This window comes from Hippopotamus amphibius, chromosome X, assembly GCF_030028045.1.
Source record: "Hippopotamus amphibius kiboko isolate mHipAmp2 chromosome X, mHipAmp2.hap2, whole genome shotgun sequence".
Taxonomy (NCBI): domain Eukaryota; kingdom Metazoa; phylum Chordata; class Mammalia; order Artiodactyla; family Hippopotamidae; genus Hippopotamus; species Hippopotamus amphibius.
Window position 1 is genome coordinate 109,111,323 of NC_080203.1, and position 15,354 is coordinate 109,126,676.

The 15,354-nt window shown below is 36.1% G+C and overlaps 2 protein-coding genes across 6 annotated transcripts in view; both read left to right on the plus strand.

Annotated features, from left to right (window-relative positions):
* The window catches only part of DMD (dystrophin), a 1,940,210-nt gene that overhangs the window by 1,770,866 nt on the left and 153,990 nt on the right, over window positions 1–15,354 (plus strand). The gene's annotated exons all lie outside the window — the stretch shown is intronic.
* Window positions 10,508–13,708, plus strand: LOC130841306 (ubiquitin carboxyl-terminal hydrolase 15-like). Its single transcript, XM_057717405.1, is given in 2 exon segments — window positions 10,508–12,199; window positions 12,201–13,708. Coding segments are annotated over 2 exon segments (2,940 nt in total). The 3' UTR covers window positions 13,449–13,708.

Below are 15,354 nucleotides of genomic sequence, written 5' to 3' on the forward strand. Positions count from 1 at the left end.
GTGAGATAGGAATTATTTCATTTTTTACAACATAAATATCCAGCTGGCCCAGCACCACTTCCATTCTTGAAATTATCCCAACTTGGTTGTGATGTATGACTCTAAACATTCATTTTTGGATTTGATTTGCTAATACTTTGCTTAGGATTATTGCATTCATGTTCATTAGTGATATTGGTCTGTAATTCTTCTCAAGCTTTGGTATCAGGATGATTCTGGTCTCATAAAGGAAGTAAGGAACTATTGCCTCTTCTCTGGAAGAATTCATGTAAGATTAGTATTTCTGCCTGTGACGTGATCTGGTCCTGAAGTTTTCCTCAAGGGAAACTTTATAATTACAGAGTCAATTTCTTAAATATTATAGGGCTATTCCAATTTTCATTTTCTTCATGTGTCAGTGTTAGTTAACTTAGTGCAGATTAAGATACTCTAAGATTGCTATGGTCGAGTCTTGCTGGTCTAACCAAAGGTTGCAAATTTAAACGCCAACAGAGGCTAGCTTGCTAATGTAAATGAGCAAGGCTGGCCAAGTGTAAGGTAATCAGAACTAGTGGGGACTACAGAGTGCATGCCCCTTTACAGAGTGGTGAATGTCAGCTCCAGCCAATTATTACCAAGTAAGAAAGGGAGCCCAATATAGCCAAATCATTCCCTTTAAATGAGAAGTCAGAAATTTAGATCACTCTGTTAAAAAAACCTCAATATTTAACTGTTGAGTAATTCAAACAAACAAACAAACAAAAAACTGTATGGGCTCAATAAAATGTGTACATGCCAAATTTAGCCCAAAGATTGCTAGTTTGCAACTTTTACTCCAAACTAATAAAAAGCACAATAGCACAGATATAATTCAATTTTTAAATAATAAAATTCATGTATGTTTGACATTATTTTAACTCACATTTGAATGTGAACTTGTTAGTTTATCATTTACTGATAAATGATAAATGATACCATATTTTTCTAAGTTTAGATTTTAAAACACCCAAGTCTGTGAACAGCTAGAATATTTTCATTTGCTCTCATGCTTTTATATTTGCTTTTCCCTAAATCTTATTTTGATGAGAAACTTAGTACCTTTTCTTCCAGTTTTATTGAAATGTAATTCACATACAGCAGTGTATAGTTTGAAGAGGACAGCACAGTGATTTGACTTACATACATCATGAAATGATTATCACAATAAGTTTAGTGAACATCTATCATCTCATGTAGATATAAAATTAAAGAAATAGACAGTTATTCCTTGTGATGAGAACTCTTAAAATGTACTCTCTTAACAACTTTTAAATATACATCACGTTAATTATATTTATCATGCAGTACATTATATCCCTAGTACTTAATTTACTTGCAACTGGAAGTTTGTACTTTTTAATTTTTATTTTATATTGGATTGTAGTTGATTAATAATGCTGTGTTTCAGGTGTACAGCAAAGTGATTGCGTTATACATATACATGTATCTGTTCTTTTTCAAATTATTTTCCCATTTAGGTTATTACAGAATAGTGAGCAGTTTCCTATGCTATGCAGTAGGTCCTTGTTGATTGTCTATTTTAAATATAGTAGTGTGTACATGTCAATCCCCAACTCCCAATTTATCCCTCCCCACCACCTTTCCCCCCTTAAGTTTGTTTTCTAAGTCTGTGAGTCTGGAGAAACTTACTATCTTTTGGATTTTTCAAAGGACTGATTTGTAAAAGTCAGTTTTACAGTTTTCTAGGTCTAAGTCTACCTTTTCTCAAGTAAAGCTGGTTAGTCTTATTTTAGGTTATTGGTTTTTTTGCCTACTTCTCAAGGTTTTATATGGGGAAGCAATCTCAGATTCCTTTTAATTTTTTCAGAGAATTTCGATTACTTTTGATTAAGATCTGTAGATCAGATACTTAAGATAGAAACATCATGAATGAAAAATTATTCATAGGGACACCTTTCTGAAAGTATTATTTTCATTTGTTCAACAAGTATTTATAGCCACTGTACTAGGCAAGTGGAGACCACAAAAATGCATAGAGACTACTGTGACTGCCTTTTACAGTCTTGTAGTATAATAATGTATAGGTAAGTATAAAATAGTATGCTAAAAATATAAGAACTTTGAATAATCAAACCATTTCAAATTGTACTTATTTGACATACAGCAGTTCATGTATTTGGAGAGTCAGTATGTGCCCAAGGTAATTTTTGAGCTAATTTCAGGATTAGGTATTCTCTCAATATTATCACCATTACCAAAGACATTACCTATTTACCTGTACTTCTAGGGAAAATTCAAGAAATTAGAATAAAAGAAAAATATTTAAATAATTGAAAATAAAAGTGGTAAAATAATCTGACAATATTATATGAAGAGTTAAGTACTGTTTTTATATAATTCACTAAACTAAAAATCAAATAATCATTAATTTTCTAGCTTATAAAGTACAGTGTACGCATTATCATTAAATCTTAAAAAGAAACACTATGAAGTAAGTAGGATAGCTTGCATTGGTCTCATTTTTTAGTCAACAATACTGATATTTAAAGAGATTATGTGAGGTCTTAGGGCTGCTATAACAAAATACCACACACTGGGTACCTTATAAACAACAGAAACTTATTGCTTTCAGTTCCGGGGGCTGAAAGTCTGACATTAGGGTGCCAACATGCCAGGTTAGGGCTCTTTTCCAGGTTTCAGGTTTGTGACTGTGTCCTCACAAGGAGCTAAAGAGCTCTGTGGGCATCTCTTTTATAAGAACACTAGTCCCTGGCGGGGAATGAATTGGGAGATTGGGATTGCCATATATACATTACTAATAAGAAAAAAAAACCAGATTGTATACTCTAAATATATGCAGTTTGTCTGTTAACTGTATCTCAATAAAAGTTCTAAAAAAAAAAAAAAAAGAACACCAGTCCCATCAATAAGGGCTCCACCCTTATGACCTAATCACCTCCCAAAGGCCCTATCTACTAATACCATCACCTTTGGGGGTTGGGGGGGGCGAGTTAGGATTGCAACATATGAATTTCAGGGAGATAAACATTCAGACCATAGCAGTGACTTTTTTTCCAACATCACACAGTGTTAGAGCCTAGGTTCCAGCATTTTCTAACTCACATCTGGAGATCTCTCTCATTTCATGTGAGACACTTCAAAGATTCGTAGAGGAGACAGCTGAGTGGGCTCAGGGCTGGTCTTCAAACTTTCACATATTTTTCTGTTAATCTTTTCTTAAGTGTTCTGTGAAGCAAATTAATAACTGAAACATAACTTTAAAGGTTCCATTTACTTTTTAAATTCAGTATGGAACTAACAAAAATTAGAATTTATTCACCATTTAAAACTATCTAAACAAGCAAATAAACACAACTGTGTCTGTATTGTCAGTTATAATAAACAATTATAATTGCATATCAGAATGGTAACATTTTATGACCTCATATTTCTTTAAGAAAAGCAAAAAAAGTTGATAGAGAATCTTAGTACTAGTTATTCATCCAAAAGTCCTACAAATAAGATTTTGGAATTTTCTAGTATTGATTTATTTTAGACCTTGGACTAATTGAATAAATTAGAACAGCACAAATTTAATTGCACTGGTAGGAATCTTTCCTCCAAAGTTGGCAGCTCTCAGTTATTCTTAGCATTTTGAACAGGATTCAGTGTAATATAATCACCTGTTATTTCTGATAAAATGGGCAAAGCACACATGAAATCTCTTGGCTTGTCTTCATGGCTTTGTGGCAGAAAACTGACAACATTATTCAGTGCCTTTGTCCTTTCCAGACAAAAGCCGCCTCTATATGGCTCTGTAAGTCTTCGATTCAGGGCTATAACCGTTATCTTAATGGGATTGTACTTGATTATCTGATAAGTTGTTGGCAACCTACCCACATTACTTCCTTTAACTGACATAAAATTCACTCGATTGACCAGCTTTATCTTACAAGCAGTGAGGGGAAAGGCTTTCTTACTCCTCTATGCATCTGGATTTCAAGCCTTTGAAAAAGATTGAAGATACCAAATGTCCTACTTGCCCTAAGTAGATGATACCCACAGACTTAACTAGTGAAGGGCTTCTCTAAGGTATATGGAATTTTCTGTTTGGAGAGGAACAAAAACAGTCCTGTGTTCTTTTGAGGTTCTATTCCCTGACTTGTGTCCCGGTTCAAACCATTACACATCTTACTGCCCCATTGCCTATTAAATCTTGCTCCTCTCCCTTTATTCCTTTGCTTTCACTCCCACGCTTCTGCCAACTGCTCTGAAGCAATCCTTTTCTCTCCCTCAATTAGCTTACTGATATGTCTTTTTTGAATACTAGAATCCTGACCCTAGTTACCATTTTGAAGACTGCCTGGTTCAGACATTTATCTATTAGGAAGAATCTTTAATAACTGTCTTTGATTAGAGTATTTGAAGGAGTCTTTAACTGGAGGTTTTAAAGCACCAGAAAAGATTCACTGAGAATGACTGAACTCATGCCATGTAAGTGAGAATTATTTAGCATTGGCTATACGCTTAATTGAAGCCTGGTTAGATATAAACACATATAACGAAAAATTTAAATAAACACAAATAAATAAATGTCTGTATGACTAAATACATACCAAGGCATTCTGTAATAGCTTTCAATTCCGTCTTAGCAGGAACTAGACAATTCAGAAAAAAGAGATTTTGTCCTGATCCCTGCTATCGATGACACTTTTCTCCCAACATCCAGTTTTTATTGATCCTCTCCATTGTGCTTTATTCTAGTCTTGAGCCACATATGCTGTTTTCTTCTATCAGAACTTTTAATATTCATTGACAAGAATTCTTGATCTCTCTGCAGTTGAACCAAGTGCAGATTGGAAATGAGGATTCCTCATCAACTTGCTAAGACGTGCTATTTCCAATATGTTATACAGAGTGCCTGCTGCCGGTTACTTGCCACCTGGGATGTTTTCTCTCTGTCCTGTGTTTCTCTCAGTTTCTCTCTCTCTCTCTCTGATACCCCCCCCCCCTTTTCCTCCTTGTTCCCTCTTCCCTTCTTCTACCTTTTTACCATGCATTATGGGAGTAGAAAGATTCTATTCTCAGTTCCTTTGGCGGACAGATAAACTTTCAGATTAGAGTCTAATGAAAAAAAACTATTCCCTTATACAGATGTACAGGCGTCCTAATATCATGAAACCTCCTATGTAATACACTCACACTGAACTGCCTCTTTGTGTGCAATATGTATGGGCTACACTAATACGTAGTAGACATCCCATAAGTATTAGTTGTTTTAATACACAGCCTTCCTAGCCATTGGTTTGTGCTAAAATGTATTGTTCTCATAAGAGCATTCCAGTACGAACTGAACAAAGAAAGAGAGGTCCTGTTTGAACATAGAGAAACATTGATTCTCAAATATTAACGTGCCTAAAAATCACCTGAGAATCTTGTTAAAAATCCAGATTCCGACTCAGTAAGTTTAGAGTGAGACCCGAGATTCTGTGTTTTTACTAGTCTTTTTGGTGGTGCTGCCGCTGGTCTATGAACCACGCTTTGAACAGCAAGGTTGTAGATTATTTTCAACTTACCCATTCACTTGTTCTATCATACCTCTCAAAACAGATTACTGACTTTAAAACAATTTAGAGCACCAAATGAAGATTGTCAGGTGCCTCACTTTTCAACATACCATCTGGAATCAAAATTAGTTGATAAACTTTCCAGGTGTGTATATCTATTGTCATTTCAAATAGGTTCCAATGAAATGATGATATATGAGTAGGAGTATAGGAATAAATGATGTTCAATAATTTGGTTTTTGTTTAGAATTTATGCTCCTACTGCCTTTTGAAAGAATTTGCCATGGCTTAAATATAAGAGCACAAGATCAGGCAGCGACAGAAAAGCCCAAGTGCTTCTGACATCTTAGCTTATCAGGTCGAGAAGACAACCTCTGTTACTTGGTAGCAAGCTGCTGGGAATACTGGTGTTCAACGCTGTGTTTTCCCTAAGGCAAAAACAGCACAAAAATATAAAAAGCTTTTTACTTCTGGCATGAGTGATAAAGATACAGAACTGAGAAGCAGGTGAAAAAACTTAGCTTATGCTTCTAAAGGCTAATTTTATGTGTGTTCTTGTCCAGCTGTTCTTGGTAGGTCCAGCTGCTAGTTGAACAGGACAGGTGGTAATCCTTGTTCAGTGGCTCATTATGGCCCAAAGGCTTTGATCTGGCTAATGCATAATCAATCAGGTTCTGAATTTTAATATCCTTCCTATTTTCATTTCACTTGTTTTACCTAAATTTATTTTCCAAAGTCCCAATATGATTTTGTTTTTTAATAAGATTATTTTTGATCATTTATTTATTTTGACGTAACTAGGCTCATGATACACCAGCTGGAGTTTATTACAGCCCTGAATCGTAAACTCTTTTTCTTCCTTCTTTATCTCCTTACAAGATCCAAATCGCAAAACCTAAGGATAAAGTTTTAATTTGGGAAGCACAAAAGACTGAAACCATTTTAGAGGAGAGCATTAATGAAAATCAATATCTAAAAGCCTCAGTTTAAGACTGTGAGCCCCATAGTTTATGCTTCTTTTCTAGTCTCTCCAGAGTTGTGATATGCATAAATTAACACTAAGAAACAAACCAAAAAATCCCAAATGTGAAGTTAACTCCTTTCAACTAGTCATGTATTCTGTAGTGCATATGTGATCATTAATTAGAAAGGTAGCAATTGAGGTATTTTCCAATATTTTCTCCATTTTCTCCATAAATTATTTTCTGCTTATATAATGATATTGTGTGTCAGTGTGTGTGTGTGTGTATCTCCCTGTATATCCCTTAGAGATATGCTTCTGAGGTTGAAAGAACCAGCTGAGATTTTTGTCTCTTCACTCACAAGTATCTATGTATTTAAGAATTTGCTTCTTTTTATACAAATGGTAAATATCTCAAGTTGGCATAACTCTTCTTTAATGCCCTAAAAAGAGCTTCAGAATGGGAGGAATTTCAAAGGGTGAATAAGTAGAAGACCAAGTACCCTAAGTAGAACAAGGCTAAAGGAACAACTCTAGAGGAAAAGTTTATATTATCCCACTGGTATGCTCTGAGAGCGTTAGATTTGCTTGTGGGCAAAAAAACAAAAACAAAAACACCAATTTATAATAAGGTTTTTAAAAATTATTGACAATAGTTTAATTTATATTAGCTCTACCTACTTCCTTGTTATCTCAGAACAGCACCTCCATGGACAATGGAATGGCCCTAACAGCCTAAATATGGTGAGCTTTAAAAGCAGATGGCTTGGGGCCATTCTGCTTATTATATCATTGCTTTCAATAGCATAACTGTTCTTCTCCAATGGCCCTCTTTGTTTTTTGCTTCATTACTGGCACATTTCTTTAATATGTAATCTATAACATTAACATGAAAATGGCTCTCAAATACTATTACTTTCTCCATCTGTGACCCAGTACTGTTTATCATCATCTAATGATCGTTCTTATTGCAGATGGCTCTCTTTAAATGCTTCAGAATAGCAGTTTAAAGACATGGAGGGTGCTTCCTACATAGATTGACAGACTGAATGATTTAATGTCTAAAACCTCGGGTCTACACAATGTGTGATAAATGACTGGAGATGCAAAGCAATAGTCAATTCCAAAGCAAGGTGTAAGGGGGGCAGGAGGAGAGTGATTGAAAAAAGAGGAGAGAGAGTGAGTGAGTGTGTGTGTGTGTGTGTGTGTGTGTGTGTGGCATTAGTATTATCTTTAAGGGGAATTGGAATGGGAAGAACAGAACTTAATCATAAGAAACAGTTCTTTATTGCACTTCTTGAAGAAGGAGTTTACATTTCCTTTGTGACACTTCACCTTGGCAGTGATAGGAAAGGAATGATAACCAAACTGACAGTTGAGTTCTCTATGGTTCAAAATATACTCAGTTTCTAGGCTGAGATTCTGGACTCCTGATCTCCGCAGAGCTTCTTTAGTTGGTTCTTTTTTTCTTTCTCAAGATCCTATCACCAAGAATTCTTTGTCTTCTTGACTTTCTTTCTCCTCCCTATTCTTCCTGCAAATGCAGATCCTTACTGGGAAGTATCGATAACATATCTGGGTTGGAGCAGAGGTATTGTTAGTAATGCCTCCATATATCCGCTATTTCCCCAGTTGAGATGCCACCACACATGTCATGAGCATGTGCATCTCATGGTTAGCCACTGCATTGGGGAGGAAGGCGTTTAAGTCTGCTGACAATACTAGCATTCCTAGATGAGGTCAAGAAGAATATTCTCTTTATCTGCTTGATACTTTCATTTTCTTTTTTTTCTCTCTCTAAAGGTAAGCTCTTCCCAAGAACTAGCCCACGTGTTCTATCATTCTCAGCAAACCGTTTGTGGTCCTTAACAGTACTCTGAAATCAGAGAATAAATAGTGACTAAGATGAAAAGTAGACCAGGCCAGAGCAGTTATGAGGACCAAATTAAGTGTGAGCTTTTATGACAATACAAAACTTTCACAATTACTGTTTTAACAAGTTGGCAGCACTTGCTTCAGAGAGCTAACCTCAGAAAAGAAAGCAACCTCCTGGCCTTAAAGTATAATTTTTCAGAACCATAATTTTATTCAGGAGGGTTGGCCATATTTTAGACTTTGCTCGCCATTCAGAAACTAGGTCTGAATTTGTGTCTTAGATTTAAATTTGCCAGGTTGAAAAGATACGTATAAATATATAAATCCTATCTGTGAAAACATAACCATTTTCATTCCTCTGAAGGTTTCTTGTTGTTGTCGTTGTTGGATTTCAACCATTGTACTTTTGTTCATTTTCATGCAAAAAGTGCAATTTAGGCACAACCTAGTCAAACTCCATTGGCTCTTTCACTAAGAAATTTCACCTAAAGTTTGATTAAATTCACTATTATTAAAGTTTGTTGAAGTTTCTTTTAGTTAGAAAAGTTGAAAAACACAAGTTGATGGATTTATATAGAAAGTTATGAAATTTAAAAAGAAAAACCAGTGGATAAATTTTATTTAGAATTATTTATGGACATTTTGTATTTCTGCCTTCATTTTCAGGATAATGCATGTTGTTACTAAATTTGGGAATATTCTAAAATTGTAGATCAGACTCCACTTGATTCAAAACACAACCTTTCTTCACATCAGTCTTTTTAAAATGATGATTGAAATGTATTCCGTTCATACCCTTACACTTCATCCTCACGCACAGTCTTTCTTGTTTTTCCCTACCTCTCCTCTAACTGTCCTTTACAAAGATGAGAAGTTTTCTTCCCGACACAAAATTCCCTTGATTATATATTAGAAAGAACTGACACTTTGTAGCAAGGTTTAGGAAAAGCTAGCATAAGTAGAGCTTCTGTGAAATCTGTTTTACCAAAAAATATTGGATTTACTGCTGATAAATAATGGAATTTTTTTTTTTTTTTACCATTTGCATTTGCTCTCCATTGAAACTCATGAATGACTATTAGGTTTAGGTAGCACATTTACTTTGGCCGTGGGGTAAAGGTGCTTCTTCAGTAAAATATTCACTTATAGCATTCAGAATCTTGAAATATAACCAATATCACCAAAGGGTAGAAGAGTAGAGGCAAGAAGATGATCAACCACTTTTGCCCTCAGTGAATGATCTACTGTCAAGTTCCACAATTACATTTCATCTCTAAAGAGAGCTTTGAGCGAAGTCTGTGCTTTGCATACGTCTTTACATTTGATTATAATTGAATATAAATATATGCCAATAATTTAGCTCTAGTTAAAATCTGCCAAAATATAGGGAGGCTTGTGGGTGATGCAAATTGGAGATTTGCATAGATTTAGGGTACAATTTCAGAAAAGTAAATAAACATTATTTTTGCTCTATGATTAGAAGACGCTAGGTATATTATCTTGTTTACTCACCAAACAAAACAATCACCCAACAGCAATGAAACAAATCTCAGCTAACCTTCTTAACCCTTCCACTGCCATTGCCATGACTTACAAATCAGAAATAGAGAATCACTTCTTTACTGAAGGACATAAATTCATGAGAGGGCCACAGATAAATAAAGAACAACTAAATACAGTCTAAAACAGTAAAATCACTTGTTTTTTAGGAAACTATCCTGGCTTTTAAAATGACAGAAATCCAACCACAATTTGTTCAAGTTTAGTGGGAACAGGATTCTTTTCTAGACTATCTCAGAGACAGTCTCAACTCATGAAGGATTTATTGTAAAATAAATAAATAAAATCAATTCAGAAGCCAGATCTGATTTGCTGGAAGTGCTGTCATGTGATTCTAATGTCTAACCTCTATTTGGGTACATAGCCCCTCGTTGTACTCAACAGGAATGCGCTCTTCTTACCTAAGAGCAATTAAAACCTTACACTTCCTCCCATGGAAAGAGCTACTGGTGGTAGTCTTAGAAAAACATGGGAAGGGGGTTGGTGATGTCATATAAGGAGATAAGAAAGCATTATTTTGACATTAAAAAGTAAAGAGGGCCGCCGCCGCCGCTGCTAGGGGAAGATGGCAGAAGGCAGAGCGGTGGATCTGGACGCCCTTCGGTCTGGCATCGCGACGCTGCTCAAAACCTCGCTCCGGAAAGGGGACACCTGGTACCTAGTCGATAGTCACTGGTTCAAACAGTGGAAAAAATATGTTGGCTTTGACAGTTGGGACAAATACCAGATGGGAGATCAAAATGTATATCCTGGACCCATTGATAACTCTGGGCTTCTTAAAGATGGTGATGCCCAGTCACTTAAGGAGCATCTTATTGATGAATTGGATTACATACTGTTGCCAGCTGAGGGCTGGAATAAACTCGTCAGCTGGTACACGTTGATGGAAGGTCAGGAACCAATAGCACGAAAGGTGGTTGAACAGGGTATGTTTGTAAAGCACTGCAAAGTAGAAGTATATCTCACAGAATTGAAGCTATGTGAAAATGGAAACATGAACAATGTTGTAACTCGAAGATTTAGCAAAGCTGACACAATAGATACAATTGAAAAGGAAATAAGAAAAATCTTCAGTATTCCAGATGAAAAGGAGACCAGGTTGTGGAACAAATACATGAGTAATACATTTGAACCACTGAATAAACCAGACAGCACCATTCAGGATGCTGGTTTATACCAAGGACAGGTGTTAGTGATAGAACAGAAAAATGAAGATGGAACATGGCCAAGGGGTCCTTCTACGCCTAAGTCCCCAGGTGCATCCAATTTTTCAACTTTACCAAAGATGTCTCCTTCATCTCTATCAAATAATTATAACAACATCAACAACAGAAATGTGAAAAACTCAAATTATTGTCTCCCATCATATACTGCTTATAAGAACTGCGATTATTCAGAACCTGGAAGAAACAATGAACAGCCAGGCCTCTGTGGCCTAAATAACTAGGGAAATACATGTTTCATGAACTCAGCTATTCAGTGTTTGAGCAATACCCCTCCACTTACTGAATATTTCCCGAATGACAAGTATCAAGAGGAACTGAATTTCGACAATCCCTTGCGAATGAGAGGTGAAATAGCTAAATCTTATGCTGAATTGATCAAGCAAATGTGGTCTGGAAAATTTAGCTACGTCACACCAAGAGCCTTTAAGACACAGGTAGGACGTTTTGCACCTCAGTTCTCTGGATACCAGCAGCAGGACTGTCAGGAACTATTAGCTTTCCTATTAGATGGACTACATGAGGATTTGAATAGGATTAGGAAAAAACCATATATATAATTAAAAGATGCTGATGGAAGACCAGATAAGGTAGTTGCTGAAGAAGCCTGGGAAAACCATTTAAAAAGAAATGATTCTATCATAGTAGATATATTTCATGGCCTTTTTAAATCAACTTTCGTTTGTCCTGAATGTGCTAAGATTTCAGTAACATTTGATCCTTTTTGTTACTTGACACTTCCATTGCCCATGAAAAAAGAACAGACCTTGGAAGTTTATTTAGTTAGAATGGATCCACTTACCAAACCTATGCAGTACAAAGTGGTTGTCTGCAAAACTGGAAACATACTTGATCTTTGTAGGGCACTGTCTGCTTTGTCAGGAGTACCTGCAGATAAGATGATAGTAACTGATATATACAATCACAGATTTCACAGAATATTTGCAATGGATGAAAACCTTAGTAGTATTATGGAACGGGATGATATTTATGTGTTTGAGATTAACATCAATAGGACAGAAGACACAGATGCATGTGATTATTCCTGTTTGTCTGAGAGAAAAATTTAGACACTCAAGTTACACCCACCACACTGGTTCTTCACTTTTTGGTCAGCCTTTTCTTATGGCTGTACCATGAAACAATACTGAAGATAAACTCTATAACCTTCTGCTTGTGGGAATGTGCCGATATGTCAAAATATCTACTGACACCGAAGAAAATGAAGGATCCCTACACTGCTGTAAGGACCAGAATATTAATGGGAATGGCCCAAATGGCATACATGAAGAAGGCTCACCAAGTGAAATGGAAACAGACGAGCCAGATGATGAATCCAGCCAGGATCAAGAACTTCCCTCCGAGAATGAAAACAGTCAGTCTGAAGATTCAGTTGGAGGAGATAATGATTCTGAAAATGGATTATGTACAGAGGAAACTTGCAAAGGTCAACTCACGGGACACAAAAAACGATTGTTTACATTCCAGGTCAACAACTTAGGCAATACTGATATCAACTACATCAAAGATGATACCAGGCATATAAGATTTGATGATAGGCAGCTTAGGCTAGATGAAAGATCTTTTCTTGCTTTGGATTGGGATCCTGATTTGAAAAAAAGATATTTTGATGAAAATGCTGCGGAGGATTTTGAAAAACATGCAAGTGTGGAATACAAACCTCCTAAAAAACCCTTTGTGAAATTAAAAGATTGCATTGAGCTTTTTACAACAAAAGAAAAGCTAGGTGCTGAAGATCCCTGGTATTGTCCAAATTGTAAAGAACATCAGCAAGCCACAAAGAAATTGGATTTATGGTCCCTGCCTCCAGTACTTGTGGTACATCTCAAGCGATTTTCTTACAGTCGCTACATGAGAGACAAGTTGGATACTTTAGTTGATTTTCCTATCAATGATTTGGATATGTCGGAATTCCTAATTAATCCAAATGCAGGTTCTTGCTGCTATAATTTGATTGCTGTTTCCAACCACTATGGAGGGATGGGAGGAGGACACTATACTGCTTTTGCAAAAAATAAAGATGATGGAAAATGGTACTACTTTGATGACAGTAGTGTCTCAACTGCATCTGAAGACCAGATTGTGTCGAAAGCAGCATATGTGCTCTTCTACCAGAGACAAGACACTTTCAGTGGAACTGGCTTTTTTCCTCTTGACCGAGAAACTAAAGGTGCTTCAGCCGCCACAGGCATCCCGTTAGAGAGTGATGAAGATAACAATGACAATGACATAGAGAATGAAAACTGTATGCACACTAACTAACGCAAGTCCTAGAAGCCATAGGAGAGAGACTTTCCTGCTGGTGGTGTCTGCTGAAATGATGCAGTCACCCACCACATTAAACAAAAGTCTGAGATGGGAGTTTCAGATAACTGAATGTAAATCCTCTGTCAGATTTTAACTTGTGCAGTACTTGAAGTGAAACACAATGAAAACTTTAACAGAAATTGTCTCTTAATACATTTACAGTCTTGTATTTACAAGCTAAATATATATAGGAAATCACAAATAAATCCCTTTTAAGTTTGAAAAAAATAAAAGAGAAGATGAAATTTTTTCCTTTTTTTAAAAAATTCGTTTTACTGAAGTATAGTTGATTTACAGTGTTGTGTTTCTGCTGTACAACAGTGATTCAGTTATACAAATACATATAATTTTTCATATTCTTTTCCACTATGGTTTATTACAGAATATTGTATATATTTCCCTGTGCTATACAGCAGGACCTTGTTTTTTATCCATTCTATATATAATAGTTTATATCTGCTAACCCCAAACTCCCAGTGCATCCCTTCCCCACCCCCTCCCCCTTGGCAACCACAAGTCTGTTTTCTATGTCTGTGAGTCTGTTTCTGTTTCATGGATAAGTTCATTTATATAATATTTTAGATTCCACATACAAGTGATATCATATGGTATTTGTCTTTCTCTTTCTGACTTACTTCACCTGGTATAATAGTCTCTAGGTCCATCCATGTTGCTGCAAATGGCATTATTTTGTTCTTTTTTATGGCTGAGTAGTATTCCTGTGTGTGTGTTTGTGTAACATCTTTATCCATTCATCTGTCGATGGACATTTAGGTTATTTTCATGTCTTGGCTATTATAAATAGAGCTGCTAGGAACATTGCGGTACATGTATGTTTTTGAATTATAGTTTTGTCCAGGAGTGAGATTGCTGGATCATATGGTAGCTCTATTTTTAGCTTTTAGAGGAACTGCTGTAGTGTTTTCCATAGTGGCTGCACCAGTTTACGTTCCCACCAACAGTGTAGAAAGGTTCCCTTTTCTCCACACCCTCTCCAGCATTTGTTATTTGCAGACTCTTTGACGATGGCCATTCTGACCAGTGTGAGGTGATATCTCATTGTAGGTTTTTTTGCATTAAGAGAAGATGAATTTTAAAAATTATAAACCAATCAGCTTGATGTTGACAAGCACTAAAATCCTGGAAAATGCCATTGAAGTGATGAATAATGGGTACTTAGAAGAATATGCTCCTGGGAGTCAGCGTGAGATCCTCAAAATTTGTCATGCCACATTCACTTCATTTCCATTTTTATTGTGGCTACTCAATGGTTAGATGAGACTATTATAGACAATGTATATTATGATTTTACACCACATTTTTCAAGTTCTCCTTTGAGGATCTTGGGAACAAGATAAAGAACAGTGAGCTGGGTAATAGGGTGAATTTGCAGCTGATAAAGACATCCAAAGCATGTCAGTTGGTAGATCAAGGTTAACATGCAGTAGAGTCTATCCTTGGACCTGTATTTTAAAAAGCCATGCCTTTGCTGTATAACAAAGGGAGATCAACTCGATGATGCATGATGACTTAGAGGGCCAGGACAGGGAGGGTGGGAGGGGATATGGGATATATGTATAAATACAGCTGATTCACTTTGGTGTACCTCAAAAGCTGGTACAAGAGTGTAAAGCAATTATATTCCAATAAAGAGCTTAAAAAAAAAAAGCCATGCCTTGGAATATGGCTATCTCTTCTTCCATTAACATTTCCTTTACCTGAAGACCTCAGTTAGTCAATTTTACCCACGCATCACTACCTCTGTGAACCCTCCTTTGGCTGTATTCCGTGAGCACAGCTTTTCACCAGCATTTATCTAACTAAATTGTGATTGTTTGTTTATACATATCGCTCCTGCTCT